The sequence below is a fragment of the Sycon ciliatum genome, chromosome 1 (assembly GCF_964019385.1).
Source record: "Sycon ciliatum chromosome 1, ocSycCili1.1, whole genome shotgun sequence".
Taxonomy (NCBI): domain Eukaryota; kingdom Metazoa; phylum Porifera; class Calcarea; order Leucosolenida; family Sycettidae; genus Sycon; species Sycon ciliatum.
In genome coordinates, this window is record NC_088643.1 from 92,683,754 (window position 1) to 92,710,920 (window position 27,167).

Here is a 27,167-nt window from a genome sequence, read left to right on the forward strand (position 1 = left end):
AGTGCGGAATCGGAGCCCGACGCGCGCTAGCGCGGAGGGCTCCGATTCTAGCACTTGAGTCCGAGTACGAATGCTTTGATACCATTTCTGACATGCATTGCACGAACTACTTCGTACTACTAGTACTAGTACTACTACATGTAGTACTTCACACATACCTAGTACCTACTCAAGGCACGCACACTAGACCAGACAAGGAACACAACTAGTCGCCAGTTTAGTACTTCAGACATGTTACATAATGACTAATGTACACAGTCACAACACAGAGATTAGTCTTAGTCTTTCATACCGGCGCTCCACTCCCGCCTAAAAAACTCCCGCCTAAAAAAAAAAAAAAAAAAAAAAAGCGGCCTCTGATGGCTGAATCGGAGCACGCCTAGGCGTGCTCCGATTGGAAAATCGGAGACCTGCAAGCGCTCACAGGTCTTCAGTGGCTGATTCAAAGCACGGCAAGTCGCGCTAGGATTCGCTGTTGCCATGTCGATTGTCATGTGACATGTCAGAATCATAGTTTTTGCAGCATAGTCGAGATGCTTCCCCGGTAATCATCTCCCTGGAAACCATGAAACGATGCTTTGCTGGGCGACGATTGTGAATGTGTGAACAGACCAGCCACTGGCAATCAGAAGCAGTCTGGTCAAGTACTCGTACAACTACAAGTCATGTACTGTCTACTGATGTAGATCTACTCGGCTCGGATCGTCCGCAGTGTAGATCTACTGCGTCTTGACTGAAGAGTAAACCGTCCGTGAACAGGGCGGGAGCTCTGTTGTGCCTTCTGCCGGTCAGCTGAAGTGAAGTGGCACTGCGGGATCGTCTGCAAGTCATGAGAAAAATATTACACTCAGGCATTTTATCAGGTGGAGTGCAGCCAGCCGTCACAGTCCCAACGACTTCCCCATTCCTTGAAATCTTACTTTTGATCTGTGATTGTAATATTAGTCTATGTTGGCTTCATCATTGTAACCTTTGTGCGTCTAGTCTTCTTAGTTACTGTCTAGGTACTGTACTAGGTCATCTAGTGACCACAGCTGCGCACACCCCGGTACATTGTATATTTACGCAACACAGCCAAACAAGTCATGTCACATAACAGGCTCTGTACTGGGCCCGAGGAAGGACTGCAGTGCTCCACGTCCTGCACAGCGTGTGAACACCTGTGCTTGTAAATACATTGTATGACTAACAACTAAGGAGTCGGTGTGCGGTACATGTATACAGGTGAGGGTATCTCACTGGCGGGTACAGAACAGAAATCTCGAAAATTACTAGTTACAGCAGCAACAGGTTTGCCGAATGTGGCAATGTAGTAATAAAACTAGCAATGTCTAGTCGTGGGTCAGTCAAGTGTCAAGTCGGCGGAAAATCGCGAGCTCCGGTGTGGGAAGCGAACACATTAATTATCTTTTAAATGTCTACTCGCAACGATGAACATCTTGACATTTCTTGTGTCCGAGGAAACTGTACATGAACATCATAACAGTTACTGACTGTACTGCAAACGAACAAATGTTACCAATGAATGATAATAGCATCAAAGTAGCGTTGATATAAGCATGATAAGTGGCCCTCCTCTTATCTCCCTCTCTAATCTCGTCCACCAACACACCTCTCCGATCCGGGTGGCCTGTAAGTCTGACTCAAGTCTGACGGGTATCATACCCAATATATTTTTCATGTTCACGAGGTGTTTGTCGCGCTGGAAACGGAGCGTCTCTGTAAGTTTGTATCCCTGGTGATGTTTGTGCCTGGAGAGCACTATAATTATAAGTGGTGCTCTTCAGGCACAATCTTCCTCAGCCTACTCAAGCTCAACTGATGAGGGGTGAATTCCCCGAAACACTGTGTATTGAGCAGGGAGTGGTGCTTTCTTGCAGGTTTGCCGAGTCGAAGGTTCGATGGACTTCTCGTGTGCTCTGGATGGCAGTCGCGAGTCAGTCAAGTGTCAAGTAAAGTCGGCGGAATAGCGCGAGCTCCGGTGTTGGGAGCAAACTCTTTAGTACATGACTTTGCAGATGCTATAACTAGTATGTAGACAAAGACTTTTAAAAGTTTCTGAAGTCCGTAGACACACATGTTTGCCGTAGTATTCGTACATGTACAGGAGTAGTATAGGCTAAGGGGGAGGTACTTACACGTACATGTACTAGTATGTATAATGTTGTACTAATGCCCACTAGCCATGCATCTTCATTGCTTCCAGTTATACAGTGGTATAGGCTAACACGTTTGGGATAAAGCAAAACAAGTCATGTTGGCAGCCGGCGACTAGAACCGCCCATGGAATGCCCAGGGGACTTTGCTCATTGCTAGCGTCGGTTACAGCATGCAGCCTGTACATGTACAATGGCAGTCTGTACATGTACATACCCTGTACAATAGCAGATTAGTTAGAGTGCTCAACACCACAAGGATGGAGCAATACCACAAAGGCAGAAGAGAACAGAGACAACCAGCTAGATCATCATTGTTATTTCACCTTGTTTCATGCTGTCAATCTAACAATTGCGTGAACAACAACAAGGTTTCTCTAATGCTGGTTTACCAGTGTTGCCTGTGACTATCATATCATCATTGTTGTAACGCTGCGTTTCATGCACACAGCAAGGCTAAGAGTAAGACAATCCTCAGACAACTCAATTTCTCTGTTCTCTTCTGTCTTTGTGTACATACATGTACATTGCACATGTAATTGCAAATTGGCCAACCCGTTATCATCTCTTGTAGAGGATACATGTACATAACGGGTTGGCCAAATTGCAATTACATGTGCACAGTGTAAACTGTTCTCCATCTGCCATGCACAATCAGGTCCTGGACTCAAAGCAAACAATGCAGCCTGTAGTCAATACGTCCTGCTACTGGCTGTAGACTCAGTAGGTTCCCATTCCTGGAGCCGTGCATACTGAATAACTGTTACTGCCACTGGCCACGCAGAGGATGATGTTACTGTACACCTACAATGCGGCCAGAGTAAGACAACATACACGTAGGATGGAGCTGGTCGTACACAGTGCAATCAAGTCCCAAATCAAGTCCACAATCCGATTATCGTGACTGGATGTTTTCATACGTCCTCACCCTCCCTACCCATCACAACTCCTACTGCCCAAGTTTTGATTTCACCCACTGCTTTGTTACTGGACGTACAGTACGCCGCGGCGCCACAAACAGCACAACCATTAATTTTACAACCACCCTTCTCCAATGGTTATGTTGTCACTTCACTACGGTCCTGGAGGATGGATAAGCAAGAACATCCCCCCCCCCCCCCCCACACACACCCGAGCTCTTGAAAGCTAGCCACGGAAACTTTTACTTTCTGAGCTTTTTCTGAAGCCAATGACAAACTGAAGTACATTAATAATGTAAATGGGTTGGTTGCCTGGCTCTGCCTGAACTCCAAGTAAGTCAAAGATGTTGCAATGCTTCCTTGTCTTCAGGCTCCTACATGTATGCGGGCAACCCCTCGAAGTCTATCCTAGGAGTTCGTGAATTGCAGGGCTTCAGTTCAAGTGAAACCCTCACGTATCACAAGTCTAATGAACTAGCAAGAGTACTGGGGGTTATGTAGCTTGAGTCTTGACACAGTAATGTCCAGTGGACGTAGAACCTACATGTACAATCATGTACATGTAGGTGCTTCCATGCTGAATGTGCGTGATGAGTGGGATCCAAGCCTAGGACAGAATTACATGCATGGACAAATGCAATAAAAGTCATGTAGGTACACTGCCGCTGAGTCCAACCTTTCAGACGACCTTACCACAGAGTCCACGTCCACGTCCGCAGTGCAAAGGCGCGTGTAGATGTGCCAGAATGGTCCACCTTCATTCGCAAACAACCACACCGGCGATGGAACCCATCAAGTGGCCCTGCTCCGACCGTGACATAGCCTTCCTGGCCAAGTTACCACCAAGCTTTCAAGTCTCAACGATTCTCAGGTTATTATCATTCTACGTATGTTTGTGGTGGTGTACAATACGGTCATGTGCCTACGCCCTAGCAAAGGCCCCGGAAATGCCCTCCCTCATGCAAAACCTATCGCGGTAACTAATAATCCGAGAGACGTCGTAAAATACTATACGACTTCCTGAGTGGAATGCATTATTTATTATTATACGCATTCCCGCGTTGAAGTGTAGCAGCAGTATGCTGCGTCCACAGCTTCGCTTATGCAGAATGGCAATGCATCTGCCATCATTAATTCGTTAGTAATGAATTAATGTAACCAGTTTATAGGGTAATGATTACCCTATAAACTCCTATCAACTGGTTAGATGCCAGTAGCAGCCACCCTTCTCAACTTTATCTGTTGAAGGAATAAGCAGTACTACAAGTAGTGGTAAACTCGCCAAAGTTTTACTTGTGAATCCTTTCTCTTCAGTAGATCTTGGCACCTAGTAGATCTACCTACCGTGGCCATGTGTTTTAAATGAACTTTTAATCATGGCTGGTGTAGCCGTAGTAAAGATACTGGCAGATTTACATACTACAAGTAGTAGTCATTAACATTTTAGTATTTACCTTGTTTACATGTGCAAGTTAGTTAGTTGTCAATGTCATGCATGGTCACTGGTCCAAGCAAATAGACTGGCGTAATCAAGGGTAAGTCTACGTATTCACGAACTAGGATTGGACGGCAACATTCTTATCCAGGCTGGAGTGTACAGGTTCGTACACTTTTCACACCCAACCGGGAATGTAAATACTAGTAACTGTTACCCAAACCACCGTCCAGTTGTAGATATTTACATCATCACTGACAGTTCGTGTTCTACCTGCGTCTTGCGGATCGTCAGTCAAGGCTGCCAAGTCCGTGAGAAAGCAATAAAGGGCAGTGTTAGCGAGTTGCATGGGAAGAAACACCTTTCGTTTGTCTACATTGAAATCTGCTGCGTGTATTCCTCCCAGGGCCTTTGCAGCGGGAGGTCTTCCGAGCGGCTGCCAGGCAGATGTCCGCCAGGCACCCCATGCATTCGTACACCCAGCGCAGCGGTAGTGCGGAAATACTACTGGTGATGCTGTCACGAAGCGCTAAAAAATTCCAATCCCGAATTGTCTCTCTCTCTCTCTCTCTGCGAGACGCACGTACACGCAGATCTACTCGAACGCGCTGAGTTGCGACATCAGTCATGAGCTGCAGCACTGTGGTTGGTGTTGTGCTGGTCGGAATGTTTGTATCGCGAATCGGACACGCGCCAGGGTGACCGTCACGTCAACCCTGCACTGCAGGCCTGGTCATTCGCTGCACTCGCCACACACACACTGCTACCCGCAAGCTATTACATTTATGGTACATAGCCATGGCCATCTCTGACCTCTCCGGCCCCGAGGACGGTTTCATTTTTCAGACTACAGCAAAGACATCACCACCGTTTTGCACTGCGATCTGGAATTATTACAGAGGTGTTCGTCACAGGGTGCAGTTTGTGAAAACTCTTTTCTGCTGAAATCATTGTCGGGTTGGTGCCGGGCTGATGAGTAGATGATGATGGAAGAAGGTTCGAGGAGAAAAATGTCGCACATCCCAGCTCTGCTGTTGTCGCTATGTTGCTGTATGTGGCAGGCACCTGTAACCGAGGCATACTTGTCAGGAGGTAAGATGATGCTTGTTTGTAACCACGTAACTGTTGTTAGCTGTGATCATCTCCATTGTCTGATAGTGTGTACAGGCGTATACGTGTAACGAAGTAGTTGTCATTCGTGGCTATTTTTCTAACGCGCTGTTGTATCGCCACTACACTATCGGTGGGTTTCTCCAGCCCTGGACAACAGTTTGCTGCATCCATCCATCCACTCTACCCCGAACTCTTCTACTACTTTGAAGTAGGAATTACACGGACGGAGAGTTCTATCTAGACTTGAGTCAATGACAATGACTGTCACAAGGTATATGTGTGGCTGTGTGGCTGATACTGTGATAGATGTCACAGTGGCTTGCTTTCCCTGTGTCACCGCACAGCTACATGTACCTTCATGAGTTGTTAGAGTGGAGGCTGGAAACTACTTGTGGAAAGACCCCCAATAACCATGATAACGTTACCACAGTGTCAGGCAGTAGAAACTGGGGTGGACTGAGACAGTGGAAAGGCAACCTGTCGGCAAACACCGACGTCCGTCTCTGGAGTCAAGAACAGGTGTAAATTTCATGCAATAATTGTCCAGACGTTCAGAGAGTTCATCATGATCCATTGCATGCATGGTACCCACTGCCAGGCACTGGGCTAGTAATGACCTTTACTTTAGTGGTGGTTTCCAGTCCTCTTGGGCAGGAGTTGCATGCACTGAGCTGGAGATAAATCATTGTCTACAACTACAAGGCAGACAGGCTACATAAGCAGGACATAGCACTAGTCATCTTGCAAAATCCCGGTAACTTACTAGGTAACTTACTAATACTAGGTAACTTACTAGCCCCAAATGCCCACAGTAGCTTTCAAGCACTGCACACATTGTTCCGGAATACCCAGACTGGACCAGAGACCATGCAAGCCAATGTGGACCAAGTTCTAAAACCCAAACACAAGGAACAACACACATTCCTTACCTACCCTGCAATGCTGTGTGGCACTGCTGTGGCCAGTGTAGGATTCTGTGTGCACTACATTGAAGCAATGATTCAACCGCACTGATACTATCAACCAGGACCCTATTGTCACACTGGTAACAGCTTGCAACACATTAGTTTACTTCATGCAGCCATGAACTGCCCACATTGCCCACTGCAGTGAGTGAAAACACCATTCATGGCCCGTAACTAACTTGTTACTTCTGCAGTAACACGTTAGTTGCAACAAAAATCAAATCTGATTGTCTCAGTGCCTCACGTGTACAACAGTATTCATAATCTTCATATACATGTACGTAACTGCGAGCCACTCGTTGTTATGGTGGCTATGGTGGCTATGGTGGCTATGGTGGCTATGGTGGCTATGGTGGCTATGGTGGCTATGGTGGCTATGGTGGCTATGGTGGCTATGGTGGCTGAAACTGGTCACTTCAGATTTAAAACAAACATGTAGCTAAATAACTGGAGTGCGTGATTTTTGTGATAACAACTATTGCATAAAGTGCATAAATTGCATAAAGTGCTAAATTTGACAACTCTGGGCCATGTCCAAAGCATTCAAAGACACCTTCAACTGATGCAATTATCCATCGCTCTTTCCAGTAATGAATAGGACCTATGACTGCAGTGTACATGCAAGTATGGCCAGCAGAATCCAGACTGCTACAGTACTGCATGCACATGTAGCTATCCCATGACATGGTCAACACGGCCAACGTCTTGGCTACTAGGTATGCAGCGCATGCAGGAGAGTCCACAGAGCTTAGGCCTTAGGCCGGGTTCAATGAACTATGCAGTACACATAAATCATGGGAATGCTGAGCTGATACGTGTGATTCATAACACTGGGATGGGTAGTCAGTGCTCAGCGTTAGTAACACTTGCCGCACTAAACTGTTGCTGAACAAGGCAATTGTAGAACAGTTTGTCACAGGTTGATCATGCAGTATCACTGAATGGGGCAAGGGATCACCGTACTGCCCTACCCCTCACTCAGTACAGTGTGTTCCAGCTAATGTCACGTGGCGGATGTATAGTGGTGCTGGCACACAATAATATGGATGCTGGCTCATTGCTGGCATCAATAATATAATTATAAACTATTTTTCGCGCCATCGCCCTAGGTTTTCATTTGGCTACCTGCCACAATTAGCCCCTGCTGCTGCTGGGCCCCCATGTGCCTCGCGCTGAAAGTCTTCTCTGTCATTGAACTATTACACTCGTGATCGATCATACATCCTGCTTTCCTCAGTGCTGTGCTCATCACCATGCAGTTTTTAGTGCACCTTCCCTTTATAGGCCAAGGCACGCCTATCAGCCGATCCATTATTTTGTCTGATGATTGGCCCTGTTGCCATGGAAGCTCAGAGTTACAACAGTATACAGTTTCCTGGCATTGTGAACTTGTGTAAACCATTGGTTGGTATTCTCTTGCTGGGATTGATTTGGAGTTTTTGAACCTAGCCTTTTGTCAACTTTCCTTTATTGGGTTCATGAGTGATCATGATGACTGTAACCTAGACAGAAAAAGAACTGCATCATCATGACTCAGTCGAAGAGCCTGGACTGACTTAACCACCCTGTGTCTATCTGTGACTTGTTTCTTGTTTCTGCAGCTTCATCAGGTATCACACAGACTGTACCAGTTTCAGTCCTTGAAGATGTTCCTCTGGGCACCAGTGTTTATCAAGTTGAGACTGACCAACCAGCCCGGTCATTTCGGATAGTCAGTCAGAAGAGCTACGGCGTGGAGGTGACGAAGGCAGTGTTTGAGATCAACAGCTGCTCTGGTGAGATCACCAGCAGCCAAGCTCTAGATAGAGAAACCACTGCTGAGTATCATATCACGGTCGGTGTTCAACTAGCCGGAACAAATTCCTCCAGCCAACAGCAAACTGGTCAGCAAAGCTATCTCTTGACCTTGCACATAACTGTGCTGGACGTGAATGATAACGCTCCGTATTGCAATGCGAATGGCTCATTCTCCAGCTCTGTGCCGCTCAATACTGCAGTGGGCGATCAAATTCAGTTTCGTTTCGATACCCTGTGCATTGACGCAGACATGCCGGACACAAATCACAGCAAGCTAGAGTGGGAGCTATTGGACAGCAATCACAAGAACACTCTCTTCTGTATAGATCAGCTGTCGGGTGGTATTGTGCTGTGCCGGGCATTGAACTCAACTCTACTTGGTAGCATGATCTCTCTACAAGTGTTGGTTAGTGACTGGGGTATGCCTAGCCTTTCCACCACTGTCCAACTGGATGTCGTCATTACACAGGCAAACTGGCACTCACCTGTGTTCAACACATCCATGCTGCACTTTACCGTGCATGAAGATGTAATGCCGGGAACAGTGGTAGGAGCGGTCCGGGCAGCTGATGCTGACAATGGCCAGCAATCTCAAGTCATGTACAGTTTGCAGGCTAGTGATAAATTCCAGCTGGACACCTACAGCGGAGCACTGACCGTGACGGGTACTCTTGACTATGAACATCAGTTCCAGCACAGACTAGAAGTGACAGCAACGGATTCAGCTCGGGTCGGTGCACGGCTATCAACTATAGCTGAGATTGTTCTGGACGTGCTGAATGTGAACGAGCCACCAACACTTGAATATAGACCAGCTAGCATACGCATCGGCGAGGATAGTCCCGAGGGTACGAATCTTGCCACTCTCGTCTGCACAGATCCTGAAGATGACATAGCCAATCTTACGATCAACGTCCCCACTGGTGTTGTGTCCTACAACAACACAGACTCTCAGCTGAAGCTAGCTACAGCTGTAGATGCTGAAACCGTCCACAGTTTGAGTGTAAGAGTTGTATGCCGTGATCAGGGAGAGCCGAGTCTGAACGATACACTGCATATCACAATCACCGTAAACGATGTCAATGAGCACACTCCACAGTTTTCAACCGTGAACAGGTACAGGTTCGTCGTGGCGGAAAACGTATCCGCTGGGTCTGCTCTAGGCAAAGTACATGCCTCGGACGCCGACAGGCCGCCATCAAACAACATCACCTACGCGCTAAGCTCATGTTCCGCCGGTCCCGTGCAGTGTTCAGTATTCCAGCTCTCCAACTGCACTGGTGTTTTGAGCATTCAAGACTCTCTGGACTATGAGAAGGTATCAGAGTATCACCTAGTAGTGGCAGCATACGATAGTGGACAGCCGTCTCGCCATAGCACTGTGCCAGTGGATATCGTGCTTCTGGATGTCAACGATAATGCACCTGAGTTCCGAAAACTGCACTATGAGCAGACGGTTATGAGCAGCACCTCAATCGGAACAAGTATCTTGTTTGTGTCGGCGCACGATGAGGACGCAATAGACGAAAATAACCTACGCTATGCACTGCTGCAGGGAATCTCTGCATTTCGGATCAATGCAACAACTGGTTTGGTGACATCAGCAGCAGCAGCACTAAATGACACGCAGTACAACATCATAGCCGTGTGCTATGACAGTGCGTCGCAGAGTCCAGGTCACATGACCCAGGTCAACATCACTATTAATGTGGTGGATACTATTCAGAATCTAGCGGCACCCAACGTCAGAGATACAACTATCACAGTCAGAGTGGCAGAGAACACTAACCTAGATTCCATTCTCTACACTATTCAAGCAAGCGACAAGGACCCCGGTGCTGCTGGTGAGATCCTGTACGAACTACTAAACTGTTCGGCTAACTGTGAGAATGTGATGGAATTGGATCCCTTGACAGGTGAGCTACGGTTACACGGACAACTGGATTATGAAGACACACCGGAGTACGTATTGCTCATCAGGATAAAAGACAACGGCAAGGCGATTGGCTTGCAAGAAAAGTCCACACTGCTGCTACTCAGGTTGCTCATTGTGGACTACACAGAGGCGTACTTTGTGGAAGATCTCTACTCATTCAATGCCTTGGAGGGATCCACAAATGTTGGCAAGTTGGTTGGCAAGGTAGAATGTATGGACAGAGACGCTAATAGTACAATCTCATCCCAATACAGCATTGACCGAGGTAGTGTTGCTGCCGTCTATCCGTTCAACATCACACCAACTGGAGAGCTCTACACAACACAGGAACTGGACTATGACAACAAAACAGCAACAAGACTGTATGAGTTGACCATCATCTGTGCAGTGGGGTCAAGCTCAGCTCAGACAGTCGTTGTCATCCATGTTGAACCCGTAAATGAGTTCAGGCCGTGTCCGGACCTCCAGTCGTCCAAACGGACAAAGTACTTAAGCCTTCGAACATATAACCATATGGTTTTCCTTGTCCATGAGAACGAACAAGCAGGGGTCCAGTTAGCAAGGCCAATATTCACGGATGCTGATAGCCCAGACACAGGCGATGGACAGTTGACATTTGAGCTAAAACCACTGGTGAATATGTCCACAAACCCGCTCGGTATAGACCCAGTTCTTGGCACAATCTATCTGACACAAACAATCAAATGGACTTGGGAGGGACGGATCCTTCCATATACGCTGATCACGAAGGACCAAAGCGGCGCTTTGTACAACACGCGTATTAATATGCTCATCATTGACACGAACAACAAGATTCCCAAATTCAATATCTCCTCTCCAGTGCGTGTGAGTATAGATGAGTCAGCTGCACAGGTTGGTGATCAACTACTTGCTGTGGAATGTGCTGATGATGACTACAGTCTGCTGAAGGGTGGTCAGGTGATGATCCATCTCTCCACAGACAATGGTGCAATGCATCTGTTTAGACTGGACAGCATCAACTGGCATCCGCACAGCAGTGCCATCTCCATACTACGACTCAACAGGCGCGTACTGAATGAGACTGTGAACCATCACAACGTCACGCTGGTATGTGGCGACTTGGCAGAACCGTACCACACTGTCCAACTGAACATCGCCGTTGACATCATCCGACACAATCACCATGCACCGGTTTTCCAGCACCCGTCCTACATGGCATCAATCAGAGAGAACGCCTCCATTGGTAGCAGTGTGTTAGCAGTGAGTGCCAGTGACATGGACCGAGGAAGTCATGACGTCATCGCATACAGTATAGACAACACAACACGCATGTTCCACATTGACCAACACACTGGACTGGTATCCGTAGCACGACCACTGGATCGGGAACGCCAAGCGGTGTACGAATTCTACGTCACAGCTGCGGATGGACACGGGGGAAATTCCTCTGCGTTGGTCACAGTCATACTTGAAGACGTCGATGACAACAAGCCATCATTCAAGTCACCACTGTACACAGCCAGTATTCTGTCCAGCGCTGACGTAGGATTTATTGTACTGGCTATGCAGGATGTTGATCTTGATCTACCAGAGAACGCACATACTAGATACACATTGCAGTCAAACCAGACACTGTTCTCTGTCAACGCATCCATCAATGCCATTCAAGTGAACAGTACTGCACTGCCACAGTTCAATACAACTGTTTCATTTGGAATACAACTAGCCGATGATCACTATCCAGGTCTGACTGATACGGCAATGATCTCTGTCCAGATTGTCCAGCAGCAGGCAGTGAAGGAACATACTCAGCAGTTTACATCATCCGTGTACACAGTGAACATGAATGAGACAGTCACAATCCAACGTAAGCCGGTTCCTGTCATCTCTCTATCCACTGTGGACGATAGTGCTGGCAGTGGTAGCGGTGGCAGTGAAGATACCCGCACTGAATCAGATGTGCACTATCTACTCGTTGACCCGTACCGACTATTCACAATCAACCATACAACGGGTGAGGTACTTCTGACCGGGCCACTGGACTATGAACAGAGAACACAGTACACGCTGTACGTGCAAATGTATTCCCAGTCAACAGTGTCTCCAGCTCAGCAGTGGCTAGCCTTGCGCACCCAGAGTATACTGTATGTGAATATCATTGACGTGAATGACAACTACCCGGTGCCTGAAGCACACCTATACAAGGTGATTGTTAGCTGGGATGATCCCGTCGGCAAGGCATTGACCACAGTACAATGTACAGACTCGGACTCAGGCGACAATTCCAGAATCAGCTACAGCGTTGCAAGCCAGCCATCTCCTCCACCGATTGCCGTCGACGGCACAAGTGGTGTGGTGACGCTAGCCACAGCCATGAATCAATCTCTTGTACCGTCAATAGCAATACAGATGTGGTGTTCTGATCATGGCCAACCACCTAAAGTGGCACACTTCACTTTTCAGTTGGCTACCCGGGCTGTTAACCATCACACACCACAGTTTAGTAGTGCTGTGCTGTATATCACAGTACAAGAGACCACTGCTGTCGGCCAGTCGGTGGCACCGCTCAACGCTACTACACTGCTTGCTACTGATCCCGATCCCGGCAGATCCGGTCTGATATCGTACTCTGTGAGCGGTGGAACTGGCACCCAGCACTTTGACCTGAAAGCAAACGGCTCGTTGACAGTATTGCGAGCGCTGGATCGTGAGACAACTGCCCAATACACGTTAAACATACAAGCAGCTGATGCAGGAACTCCACCGAAGTCTTCAACCGCAGTTGTAATTATCACCATCAGCGATGCCAATGACAACACACCAACATGTATACAACAAGCAATGGTTAACATCCAGGAACTTGCTCCCGCTGGCACCACGGTAGCCACAATGTCATGCTCAGATGACGATGCAAGTGGTAACAATCGCTTACACTTTGCCCTAACCGCTTGGCCAGCTCAAAACCTATTCACTGTGGGATCGTCAAGTGGTATTGTTTATTTACAGGAAGCACCAAGACAGCAAGAGCGTGGCCGCTATGCCTTGACTGTGCGTGTATCGGATAATGGCAACAGGTCGACTGTACAAACATTTACAGTGAATATTGTTGGAAAGCCTCCAGTCTTCATGGTGAGCACTGGGAATCACACCATGAAAAGCAGCGCCGGTATTCAGTACACTGCTGAGGTCACAACTAACCTGCATACATTCAGCAATGGCAAGGCAATCAACACTAGCTTGCTCTCCTTGCACGCAAGCGATCCAGGTTTCCCAGAACGAACGGGAAATCTCTATTACAGGCTGGTTGCCGATGCCAACAATTTCTCGTCGTTATTCCGCTTGGATGGATGCAGTGGCAGCCTGGGTGTGTCACCGCATGCTTTCTTTGATCAGTTCCTTGTCTACAACCTCACAGTGACAGCAACAATCCGTGGACAGCCGAATCTATCCACTAATGTGAGAGTAAGTGTGAGAATTATTGCTGAGAGTCCAACTACCCAGCCACCGACTACCCAGCTGGCAACCACGATACCAACCACCATCCCTCCAACAACCACGATACCAACCACTCTCCCTCCAACAACCACCACACCAACCACTATCACTCCAACAACCACCACACCAACCACTCTCCCTCCAACAACTACTCTCCCTCCAATAACCACCACACCAACCACTTTCCCTCCAACAACCACCACACCAACCACTCTCCCTCCAACAACCATCATACCAACCACTCTCCCTCCAACAACCACTCTCCCCCCAATAACCACCACACCAACCACTCTCCCTCCAACAACCACCACACCAACCACTCTCCCTCCAATAACCACCACACCAACCACTCTCCCTCCAACAACCACCACGCCAACCACTCTGCCTCCAATAACCACCACACCAACCACTCTCCCTCCAACAACCACCACACCAACCACTCTCCCTCCGACAACCACCACACCAACCACTCTCCCTCCAACAACCACCACACCAACCACTCTCCCTCCAACAACCCCCACACCAACCACTCTCCCTCCAACAACCACTATACCAACTACTCTCCCTCTAACACCTACTATTCCATCCACTACCGCTTCCCTAACCGCCTCGCCAACCTCTTCGCCTGGAATCACAACCATACCTACTCCTCCGCAGCCCACAACATCAATTCTGCTCACTACCCCTCTACCACCAGTGTGGATGACAACAGAATCAACACAAACAACTATTCCTCTAGGATCCAGTTCAACAAAGCAGCATGTGCAGAAAACAGGCCCATCATCTCCAGTTCTTCCCTCAGCAGATTCTGCAACACGGCTGTCAACTCCATCACCAACTTCTACCCATCCAGAAACAATCCTTCCCCTAAGCACGCAACAGCAGACCAACGAGATGCCAGGAACAAGTATGGCCACATCAGCGGCCGGTCAATCGCGAACTAGACAATCCAACCCATCGCTAACTGGTCAACAAGGCTCAAGCAGCATAGCTATTAGCACCAAGCAGCAGCATGCCACGAGCACACACCAAGTTGATCGTGCAGCAACAACACAAGCAGTAGAGATTACACCGACCCATGATGTGGCAGTGAACACCGAGGAAACACCAACTCATGATGTGGAGACCACTGCTAAAGATACAGATGGATCAATAACACGCCATGGAGATGAAACTGAAGAGACTCACACTATCAGTGATGGTAAGTGTCCGCAGGCATTCAACGGTGCTACATAACAAATACATGTACTTATAGCGGAGCAAGGCGGTGTGGGGTGCAAGAAGTCATTGTTGTTCCATATGTTAGGTTCACGATCTCACATATGCACGCACTCGCACACTCGTACGCAATCACACACTCGCACACGATCACCTTTAGGCCCTCATCAGACTACGTACATAGAAAATCCAGTACAAAATCACAAAAAACCTAAAAGGCAACATTTTTCCATGCCTGCATTCAGACTACACATTTTGCATGCAATATACAGGCAACCTTTGACCCTACGAAATTTTGCAAAGGGCCTGGGATGTGTGAAAGCAGCGGACAGTCGTACCCGGGTACAAAGTTCGTACAACTGCCTGGTGAAAGTACGATAAATGGAGGAAAGTTGCCATGTACAAGGGTTGGCCCCCTGCCTGAAAGGATTGGGCAGCTTTTTAGGCTTCCCGCCAGATTCTTGTTGTTGTCTTGGAAACTTCTATGTAAATGTGACTTATAGGCTGTTTTGTACCTAGTCTGAAGAGGGCCTTACAGACTCGTACTCACCTTTACTCTCGTACTCACCTTTGTTCCCTTTTCTAACCTTTTCTTCCGTTGGCCTGGGTAGCTGGATTCGCGCTCTAGTACATTCATTTCCATAGCTACCCTGGCCCTTGATAAGCACTGACTTTGACATTTCACTCTCTCTCTTTCCGTCGAACCTTGAGATTAAACCTCTTGACCTTCGTCCTCTGTCCAGCTGAATCGTGTGATCCTGTGATCCTTTACATTGGCGCCCAACGTGGGGCTCGAGGCCACGACCCTGAGATTAAGAGTAGCATGCTCTACCATAGTTAGGAGAAGAACGAGTCATATCAACGCCAAATTTAATAATTCTTGGCGAATGAGAAAAAAAACAGCATGAGAGATGATTTCCTGGTTCATGTACTAATACATGATATAAAGTGTTGCAGAGCAGACCTTGCGTTTGCAACTTGACGACGCGCCTCAGATATGCCCGTTCTAATAATTCGTTTGTGTTTTTCTCCCGTACCTCCAACAGACCCCACCACACAATCAGAGGAAGACACGGATCAAACCGGTAGAGCTGATGCGATGTCAGATGAAAACGTGACAGTGTGGGTGATCAGCGGAGGAGTTCCGGGTGCAGCCATCCTGATACTCGTGGTTGTAGTCATTGTCCTGCGGCAACGCCAGGTTTGCATGTACAGTAAGAAAAGCAGAGCCTACAGCGAACAACTGCACCAGGAACGTATTCGCGATGGGCACGGCCATGAACGCTACTCAGAGGCACTTGGTCTGGTGAAGCTGACGGAGAACAATGGCGAGTTTGCCTTCACTGGGCCCACGTCGTTGAAAGCGAACATGGCGGCAGAAGAAGAAGAAGAGGATAATGTGGATGACGCCTTTACGTCCCCATCATCAGTGCAGGTGGGAGAGGATATGACGTACATTGCACTGGCCAATGCACCATCGTCACAGCGCAACTCCCATGCCTCCACCATCATACCCAACGGAAGTTGCTCCGTGCTGCCGGAAGACTTGGCACTACCATTCAAAGCAACGAGTGAGTGTAGTCCGTACAACACTATGCTGAACTCAACACACTCTCAGTCTGCTGAGGCTCAGACCTATGCACAGAGGAACAACTCTAGGAAGCACGAAAGACCAGTGACGGTGTCACCGGCATCAGCACTGTACATGGATGAGCTCAGTCAAACAGCACTGCCTGCTAAACCACGCAGCAGATACTCATTCTCCGATGACCTGCTGCGTTACCCCAGGAACCGAAACTCATATGTAAGTGAACCCATCACTAGGCAGCCGAGAGGCAGGAATTCCTATGCAGGCAGTACAACTACACCATCATTGGTCATGGCACCGTTGTCTGCGGTTATCATGAGAGAGTACACGTCGACCTTGAATAGCGACCAATCAGCGTCCATACACGTGAACCCCGAAGCAGTGCCGGAGTCACCGCCTGCATCACCAGTACACTGGCACAGTCCACCGCGCCCATCACCCAACTTATCCTCTTCACCAGCCAGCAGTAGCCTAAGTGATTTAGGACAACTTGACACGGACATTGATCTTGCTAGATATCTGAATCAACCCACCCTGCAAGGTGAACATGTCGGCCACTCGCTTCCTGGCAATGTTCAACTGCAATTCCACTCGCAGGCTGATGGCCAAGACCCTGAAAACACTCCAAGCTTGAACAGTGATGAATTCCCGGAGCCACCAGCAATGACTGAGGATGATGAACACAGCGATGCTGCTATATCCTCGCTCAGTGACTCTGGTAGCGTGTCACCAATCCCCCCGACAACACCAGCACGGAGTACATCGGTACGCTTCTCTGACGTCGAGTTCATTCGTATTTCACCAATACTGCAACGGGCCGCAGAATAATTCAATGATAGTTCAGACTCGGGAACATCTGTAGTACTTCTGTGATGTCATTTTCAATCATGCTTGATGATATTGTTGAGAATATTGTGCTGTTTGCATTATGCATGTCTGAGCTGCAGTGAGTGAGAGATCATGGGCACAGAGCAGACAATGATCCATCATGCATTTAAAAAACACTACTAATGTTATAGACACAAGATAGCTTCAAACAATAATCCCCATATTGCTGCCAACCGCATCATTGAATACAAAGTTATCATACTTGTAAATATATCCCTGAAGCCCGCAAGCATGACCTTTTCCAGATTGTTGCGAGATGTCCTACTTCCAATTTACATGACTTTATGTTGATCCATATTTACTTGATTGCTCTTCTACCATTGTGGAGCCTACTAGTAGTTGTACCGAACGGCAGCTTTGTTCCAGTTGAAATGTGCCAAACTGCCAATACTTCACTGAATACTTCCATAAGTTGCCAGTCTAATGTTATACTGTACTTCAAATCAATATACCTGCAGCTGTAGTGCTGACAAGCTCTCCGGTACCAGCGGGGAGTTATTTTTGAAGTACATGTACCACAATGTACCGTTGATCCACCCCCTCGAATTTCTATCTGTGCAGCGACTTGAGCATGTGCATCAAAAAATACGGTGTTGAACCGACGCATGCACTGCTGTACACAATATGTGGCAGTGAAGGTATACCGGTATCTGTGTATGAAAATGAGCACACTCCAGAATGGCAAGTCTGACCTTTTGCACTGTAGTACATAGTACTCCACTTGGCAACGTTGATCTTTTTCCTGCCCCTGTCGGAGCGACACAGCCCGGAGGTAGGGGATCAACGGTATTTTACGGTACATGCGTGGCTAGGCAATGCGAGTTTCACATGGCCAAGCTGAGAAGGGCAAACGTTGCATTCACGTTCATGCTCACCGCGCAGCCACACTATGCAGGTGCACTGCTTCTTGCAATGCAGTAACCGGAAAACCAGTGGATGAATAAGTACCTATAAATTACTATTACTTCATTGAAAAAGAAAGTCTGCCGAAAACGGGCCAAGAAATTTGAAATAGCCGCACTAGATCTGATAAGATGCCGCAGCTACTTCGAAGTATATACCAACAAGTGTGGGTGATCTTGAGAAATTTCATAGGTTCTAATTCCGTGAGCCTAGAGAAGGAAAAAGCAGAATGCTTGCTCTCCGTGTTGCACACCCATACCTGGGATTATCTGCAGTGCCTACTAGGCTCATAATCTAGAATATACAAGACTTGCTAAATGAGCAAATCACACAGTGCTGCGTTCCATGTTCGATAACAGAAGGAACATGCAAAGTGACCCATGACAGACACATGACAGCATGTGCACCAGGGCAGGGCACAGCTGGCAGCAACATTATCATCATGGAGCAGCGGCCTAGTTTTTAAAGCGCCTGAGAGCGCACCAGGACCACTAATGTTCTGATGACTTGGTCACTGCGCCCTGCAGCACATACACCATACTGCCACTGAGATGAATACTACAAGTCCATAGACTAGCTTCTTACATATCCTCAGCCAATTGAAAGCGTACAAATCCACCGAGCGCGAGTCCATTGTTCTGCAACAATTCCTGCACAGTGAGCGACTCGTCCAGTACAAAGCTGTCTGCTAGGGTCTGCTTGTGAGCTTCCAGTACTTTCTCCATGTTGTACGGACGAGTAACATTCTCCAGTCCTGGGTTCTCTGAGTTCATCGAGAGCAGATGCTGACAGAGCTGACGGCCAAGCTTCCTCTCCTCATCTCCGAAAGCCTTGTCAGCTGGAGCCGACTCCAAATCGGCAATGGTGCAGATATGACCAAACTGGACACAAAGCACAAAGAGAAGAATTACTAGCACATGTACAAGAGTACTGTGTTTGATCTCTCAGCCAGGACTGGTTGGACAGAATAGGAAGAGCAGAGGTGGTGTAGGTGTTGATCCCTCTACACTAGTACATACTGCTACACACTATCCAACAACAGCAGCAATGGAAGACAATACTATTTATATAAGACTGGCTTTAGTGGCCGATGATGAACTGCAAGCTTCTTTTCTTGCAACATACCAAAGTCCAAGATGGGCTGGTACATGTACTATGCATACATCACAACGAAAGTGACCAGCACTCCTTCAGCGTAATCTGTGTGTCGGGTTTACAAATACTCATCACACAATCAAGCGCATCACACTACATGCTAAACTACACCACACACCACACACACACTTGTACTTGCTCACTTCCAAAATTGGTCCCTTGGGTCTCCCTGGAAGAGGGGAGCGAGACTCAAAAGGAATCCTAGAAAGAAGAATCAACTAGCTATTGAACCGCCCAACGGCCGACACCCCCTGAAATCCCCAAACTATGGCTGGAATTGGAAATGATCCCACTTACGGGCTCACCACACCTCGGTAAGTGGGCGAGGACAAGGTGCAGAAAAAGGATTGACGACATCAGGGCATCCGTCCCGGGATCCAACACACACACACATACGCACGCACGCGCGCGTACACACACACAAATGCACACACATGCACACACATGCACACACATGCACACACACACACACACACACACACACACACACACACACACACACACACACACACACACACACACGCCCATACACACACTTGTCACAGAGATTAAAACATACCTAGACACACAATAAATTAATTACAGAGAGCAAAACGTACCTGGCATTCATCCCGTGCTGGCACTGCAACTGAGTGTACATATGATGCCAGCAATGGTGAAGTAACCGTCATAGCACGACGCAGCACGACATTCTCTCCAATCACACCGACACATTCTGCTAAGTGATCTCCGAGATTTGCACCACCCTTGATCAATGGTAGGTCGCGTAGCTGATCAAATCCATAGTTTCCAATGGCCATCATGGGGCCAACGGATGTTGCGCTTTGACTATGTTTGTGAAACGAAATGGCTGCATCGTGAACTAGGTCGACAAAACGCTCGTTACGCTGAACAAAATCCGTTTCGCAGGTCACCTGGCCAAAAACAAGAAAGTGACCCATGAGTTTCAGAGAGTGTTTGCAAACGACCAGCACAATAGAATGCAAACATTTCTCCCGATTCTGTAAGAATATGCTACTTAAAAAAAGTAGCTTTATCCTGTGAGTGGACTACCACAAAAGCAAACTGCTAGAGAAAACCATGACTGTCACAATGTATTCGTTTCGTGCATACATACATCTTGATAGCAGATAAAAACTTGTTACCTTATATCTTGCACAATCAATTGAGAAGAATATCCAAGGCAAGCATTTCCACTGAAGCACAATCAATAGCTACTGTACTTCAAGTATCTGAATTTACAACCACAGTATGTACTCGTCAAAGCTTCAGGGTGCACAGTCATGCTCAACGCCCAGGACAAACTGCACGTGTCATACCTGTGTCATACCTGTGTCATACCTGTGTCATACTGATTCAGCAATATTACAAACAGCAGTACAGCAGTAGCAAGAGATCAGTCAGAGAAAGGAACACACAATGCTACTCAGTACTGGTACTTACCTCCACAATGCTGACGGATTGGTTGTCTTGACTGTGCACTACACCGAGCAAACCCTGCGCACTCTGGCGAGAGCTCAGCTTCTCCATGCGCTCCCAGCCATGTTTCTTGGCTTCTTCCTTCAGGAAAGCGGCCGCCTCTTCTATATTACCTTGCTTGTCAATAAGCGCCGCACGGCACTTGTCCAGTCCTAGGCCGGATTGCTGGCGTAACTTGAAAAGCTTCTCTTTCGTCACATCACCTGACAGCCGTCGGCAGAATGCGCCCACCTAGACACCAGAAACAGGAGAATGCCAGTATAGCCCAGTCTCCACAGTGCTGATCAGAGCTGTACTTGCCACACATAAATGAAGTAGCACCGTGTTTGATCGTACAGCCTAGCAGTCATAGTACTGGAGTTGAGCTGCAGTGCCTGGTACCATGGTGATAGTGTATTCATTAGGTTTGAAGTCCATTAGCCAGAACTGCACCTTTGCACTTCAGGTCGGGTTTTTTAAATCGACCACCAATGCACACCTGGTCTACACCACACGGAGTACATCGGCATAGAACGGCCAAGATAATTATCTATGCACACCCTACACTTGCTGGGGTAACCAGTATAGACAGCAAGCACACTGCTTTGATAGAAGCAGACACTAGTTGCACTGGTACATTGTACCTTGAAGTGAACCCACACCCACACAAACACACACACACACAAACACACCCACACACACACACACACACTACTGAATGCCTGCGGGCCGTGGTACATTATATAAGGGAACACGCTATGTCACTAGGGAGGTTTAGTCCCACGTAATCCGTGGGTACTTTACGTGTGTGTACCACGTGATACTCAGTGACCCACGTACAGACGTTTTCTGATTCACGACATACCGTGTATGGAGGCTCACCCACGTTCCGCCAGAACGTGGGTGAAAATCAGAATGGAGCGCATTGTGCGAGCTGCGAGGGTGCTCAGCTGAAGAAGTTTCCAAAGCACGAAATCAAAATATTCGATGAGTTTCTTAGGCCCAGGTAGCTTCGTCTTTGACCAGGTTTGGGCCTTTAGCTTCATGCTTTTGTTTGTTCCGTGTTAAACACAACATTGCAACGTGGGTGCCCTTCATCCACTTTACGTGGATCACCCACGTACGCGTTTCCGTTACGTGGGAACTAAACCTCCCTACTGATGTCCACCGGGCACGCCAAACCATGAATAATTATTCGAAAAGCAATGTTTTCATTCAAGATAGTAATTTATGACAGAGAACATTTCTCATCTCTATATGATTCCATTTGATCAGCCATTACAAAAATATAATCTGCATTGATGATCATAAGATTCATAGCAGAAGATAGATGTTCCTGTCACAGTGGCTGAGGACATCATGATTAATTTTGTTTACTATTTCAATCAATTTCAAAACTTTGAATTACATAAGAATGTATCCGCCGACTCACATTTTGGCAGGCATTTCTCGAGAACAGGTACGATAGAGACATGACGATGAATGATCAGTCTGTTGATCTAATGCTAAGTGGAGGAAAACTCCTGGGAAGTCCGGCTGTAGGAAGTCTAATGAACGACCAACACTCAATTATTATTTTCGGGATTCGCAAAGATCATAATGTTTGCGGACAAACCCTGCGTCGCTGCGATGAGTGGCAGACTGGCAGCGCCGGTGACGCAACAGTAGGGTGTTCAGTCACGTGACATGTGATTTCTTATTCTTTGGATTTTGGCACCAAATTTTTTTTTATTCGAAAGCTCTAGGTTTCAGGAGGATCTTGGTGAAGTTTCAGCGAAAAACAAGCAAAAGTGGCCGCGCAGTGGCCCGTTGAAGTTTTCGCCCATTCACACTATGTACACACATATTTAGTATGCGGCCAGTGGCACACACCAGCATTTCTGCCATCCAAACCCAAAAAACAAAGTTGCTCAGATTTCTTAGCTTTTTCGCAGGCATGGCACTAATAACAGAAAAGTAAATGCTGTGAAGTCAATTTTCCATTTTTGCTACCAACTTTCAAATTTCCCCCTTAGCAACCACCATAGCAACTGTACAAAAGTCAATGTGTTACCTCCCAAAAAACTAAGTTTCTCAGATCACTTAGCTTTTTCGCAGGCATGGCACTGATAACAGAAAAGTAAATGCTGTGAAGTCAATTTTCCATTTTTGCAACCAACTTTCAAATTTCTCCCTTAGCAACCACCATAGCAACCATACAAAATACAATGTGTCAGTGTCGGTTACCTTGAAATGCTGCCCAATTTCGACTGTGCCGAAAGGAAAACACAAAGAAGATCACTGGAATTATGCAGCATTGCATGACAAGACAAAGAGTTCATTGCTGGATAGACAAACAGGCATGCGCCAGGATATCAAATGCAAACAAAACCACACCCATAACAGACATTACACGCTTTAGCGGATAAGAGAATGCTCAAATTAAATTTGAGAACTTTCAGAGCACATAGAAAAGATTTATAATAGATCAAGCTGAAAAGCTCAGAGACAGATACATCATGTCCGAATTATGGCTGAACGAGGACTCTTGCAGAGTGAATTCATCGTACAGTTCCGGTTCGCTTTTATACATCATTCATCATCAACAGCGCTCGCCACATCACTGCCAGGTTCGCTGCGCTGGCGAGTCAGCTTCCTCAAGTTGGACGCCAATGTTGCAACTGGGAGAGTACGGCCAGCAGAGCTCATAAAGAACAGCTCCTTGGAAGCTTTCTGCTCCAGAACGAATTTCCGAAACTGGAGTTGTGAGCGCAATGCTGCTCTTTGACCAGTGACAGAGGAAATTGCTGCAAGCTTTTCATCGATGTTCGTCTCCTCTGTCCACAGACCATATGCCTCAATCTCCTTGGTCAACTGTTCTTTTCGTGCAATGGTGGCTTGATGCTTCTTCTCCTTTTCTGCCTGCTTTCTCTTGAGCTCTGCCAAGCGATGCTGTTGGATAGCGACCCGTCTGTCCTTGAACTGCTGACGCGCTGATGGAGCTGTTTGCCTAGCCACTTCAATCAGGTTGGACTGCTCAGCTGGTGAAAGAGACTGAAGCCATGAAGCGGTCTCGTTGTTGTTGAACAGAATCATACCTTCCAGAGCAACAGTGTCAGCATTAGGCTTCTCGCGAAGCAAACGGTCCAATTGTGCGAAGTCACGCTCACTGACAGCATTGGTCTTGCGAACCGAAGCAGTCTCAACAGCTAGGCCCGGTGCACTGTGGTACTTCCCACCCGGTAAGTGGTCCACGAGGAGACGTGCTGAGAATGAAGCTAGCGTCGAGCAGAGGTAAGCGAGGATCTCCAACGTGATAGCATCATACTTCTCCGACGGCTCCACGAGAGCTGTGAATACATCGCACAGTGTGGATACCTTTGCATTGGGAAATGGCCGTGCGCTGCCGTCAAGGAGGTCGCTTGCATCTTTCGCCCAGTCGTCAAACTTGCTACTCAATGCAGTGTAGTACTTGCCAACCTCAAGCACAGAAACATCCGGATCTTCCAGCAGACACCAGAGTGGGTTGATCACAAGCTTGGACAAGATACCAAGTGCTCGAGCACCTGCAATCAACTCTGTCTCACCCAGATCTTCTTTAACAGCACGCAAAAGTTGATTGTCTCGTACACTGACGTCAACCAAAAAATGCAGCATTTTGTTGTGGAGATAATAAATACCTGCACCATTGTGGAATACAACGTAAGATCTATTTCCCCTGTACTCATCAAGAGGCAATGGTGTGTTTGTCTCAGACAGGAAAGCATGAAAGTCCGCTACGCACCCCGCTGCTTCATCACCATGCTTTTCAAAGGCTTTAGTGGTACTGTAAATAAGCCGTGCTGTGTTCCCTGTCCCCTGCCATGTCCCAGGAAGTCGCTCAGCACCAACCTTCACACCCTCACCAAAATGAGCCTTTTCCCAAACCTTTAACGCAGCTGTGCAACTATCAGCCAAGCCGACAATGTAATGCATGCCACAATAAAAACAATTTATGCGGCTCATAGACGTGCGTTCCTCCTCACTGAACCCTTCCCACCCGTCAATAATGTCTGGCAATATCTCCTTGCGATAATCTTCCACTAGCTTGTTAAAACTCTTCTGCACAATGCACCTATCGCTCATGGTGTTCTTCATGTTAGCCAGGAGTTTACTGGCAATGTTTGCATGCCCAGCCGTTGCTGCCACATCCTCAATATCGCCCAAGACTTGTTTAAATGTGTCGAACACATGCTGAGCTGTCCCGCTTTTCATTTCGACCATGCCCAAACTAAACACTTTGTCAGGAGTGGCCATTTGATAGCCCTGATAGGAAACACCCTGCTTTGATGTTCCATCACAGTGTCCAGTAGTGAACTGCTCATTTGCCAAAGAGCTTGCAACATGCAATTGTGACACCTGTCTGAGCTCAACCAACATTTGTGAAAGGGTAGCTGCACTAGGGACCTCCGAAATCTCAGCACCTGCCAGGGTCAATACAGAACGGATTACAGGACCCACATTCCAAACACCTACGTTCTTTCCTAGGAGCTCATAACAACATTGGCGGACTTCTGTGGTGTACTTTCCATCGACTTTGGAAGTGATGTGCTGCCGTGCATTGCCTACAGTTCTTTCTAGCTCCAGCTGACAAGACAGGTCCTTGACCAATTCACTGAGCTCCTTCTCCCTCTGCATGCTAACTCCAAGCTCTGCACCTAAATCACTTAGAGATGAGGTGGTGCTAGCTGACTTTGTCTTTGCATAGTTTGTCCTGCAATAAACATTATTTAGCTTGCGCTGAAGGCGCTCAACACTCTCTAAAGCACCACTCAATTCTTCTTCCACCACTTTCCTTTCCTCATCACAAACATGCACCTTTTCTTCAAGATCGTTAATTTTCTCATTTCGTCTTCGCAATTTTTTCCCAATGTTACGAACCTTGTCATGTGATGCAGACAACCGGCCCTGCATTTCAACCATTTCAATTTCAATATCTGATCCGACTGCGTCGACATTGCCCACCGTAAAAACCTCGTCTGACATTTTACTACAATTTACATCACTACCTGTGCTGCTACTCCTAGTTTTATTATCTCCACAAACAGCTGCAGTGCTCTCAGATTTTGATTCTGGGACAGAAAATTCTTCACAAATTAGGTGTGACAGAGCTTCATGACGGGAAGCCTTTAGCAACTTAGCTCTTGCTGCTTGGAGACGCCTGACTTTGGAAGTGAGGGCCTTCACGGAGCATGGTACTTCAACATCCATGATCGTTGATAGCCAAGTGTGGATGGCTGACCAGGCTAAGCCCTCATCATTCATGAAATGGGTGAGCTCCAGAACAAGGCCATTCGTCACAGTCGACGTCTGGTCAAACTCCTCACGTTTTGACTTTAGCCTGTCCGAGCGACGACGCGATTCCTTGAATCCTACTGCTGCGGCGTTCAGCAGGAAGCACTTTGACAGACCAGCTTCACGACAGAACTCGCCAGGGCATCCTGATTCGCTTCGATCACTCATCGTTGCATGGCATTGCCTGCATAAAACAAATGGTCAAAAATTTGAATTTTTGAATTTTGTACAGGAATAGATGGCGCAAAAATTGAAGATTCCTTTTGAAATACTGCTCAATACGGCTGAGGTGCACGAAGACAACGATAACCTACCTTGCCAAAATCAAGGACGCGGAAGACGATGGTGCTAGTTTCCAAGTCGTGCAGTGGAGCAAACTGCCAGAAACGCGTCAGCTAAATGCTGCGACAAAACGAAAGCAACGACAACTCTGCGACAGGAAGGAGCACGGAAAAGCTGTTTGAGTCGTCGTGGAGCTGCTGCCGTACTGCAGCAGAAGACAACGACACCATCTTGCTTTGAACAGCGCGTGAGCGAGTTTTCGTGCATGACGTCAACCATGGTCAACCAGTCTTTGATGTGTGCCATGAAGCACGTACATTTTGAGTGGGCTTGAAGTGTGGCTGAGAACCCCGCATCAGTCACGTGACTGAACACGCTAGCAACAGTGCCAACACATGCAACTCGTTGTCGTATCTCCATAGCAACGTCCGCAGCGCGTCACGCGACCCACAAACACAAAACATATTATTAAAACCAGGGAGTCGTAAAAGCCCGGGAGAGGACACGGGATGCGCGCACGCGGACGATGTTTGCCTCGGCCAGAAAGTGAAGCACGCTAGGCC

The 27,167-nt window shown here is 47.5% G+C and overlaps 3 protein-coding genes across 3 annotated transcripts; 1 reads left to right on the forward strand and 2 right to left on the reverse strand.

The window, feature by feature from the left end:
* Positions 1-5,207: 5,207 nt before the first annotated feature.
* On the forward strand, positions 5,208-17,956 carry LOC135806534 (protocadherin Fat 4-like). The gene is made up of 3 exons (XM_065320727.1): positions 5,208-5,603; positions 8,191-15,000; positions 16,064-17,956. The coding sequence occupies exons 1-3, from the start codon at positions 5,492-5,494 to the stop codon at positions 17,431-17,433; spliced, it is 8,292 nt and encodes a 2,763-aa protein (XP_065176799.1). The 5' UTR covers positions 5,208-5,491; the 3' UTR covers positions 17,434-17,956.
* A 474-nt stretch (positions 17,957-18,430) lies between these two features.
* Positions 18,431-22,639, reverse strand: LOC135806535 (elongation factor Ts, mitochondrial-like). Its single transcript, XM_065320728.1, has 4 exons — positions 22,442-22,639; positions 20,995-21,261; positions 20,151-20,465; positions 18,431-19,277 (listed from the first exon to the last, which is right to left on the reverse strand). Exons 1-4 carry the CDS (start codon positions 22,481-22,483, stop codon positions 18,978-18,980), a joined length of 924 nt encoding a protein of 307 aa, XP_065176800.1. The 5' UTR covers positions 22,484-22,639; the 3' UTR covers positions 18,431-18,977.
* Positions 22,640-23,288: 649 nt separating this feature from the next.
* Positions 23,289-26,935, reverse strand: LOC135806536 (uncharacterized). The gene is made up of 2 exons (XM_065320730.1): positions 26,637-26,935; positions 23,289-26,506 (listed from the first exon to the last, which is right to left on the reverse strand). The coding sequence occupies exon 2, from the start codon at positions 26,488-26,490 to the stop codon at positions 23,581-23,583; it is 2,910 nt and encodes a 969-aa protein (XP_065176802.1). The 5' UTR covers positions 26,491-26,506; positions 26,637-26,935; the 3' UTR covers positions 23,289-23,580.
* Positions 26,936-27,167: the final 232 nt, after the last annotated feature.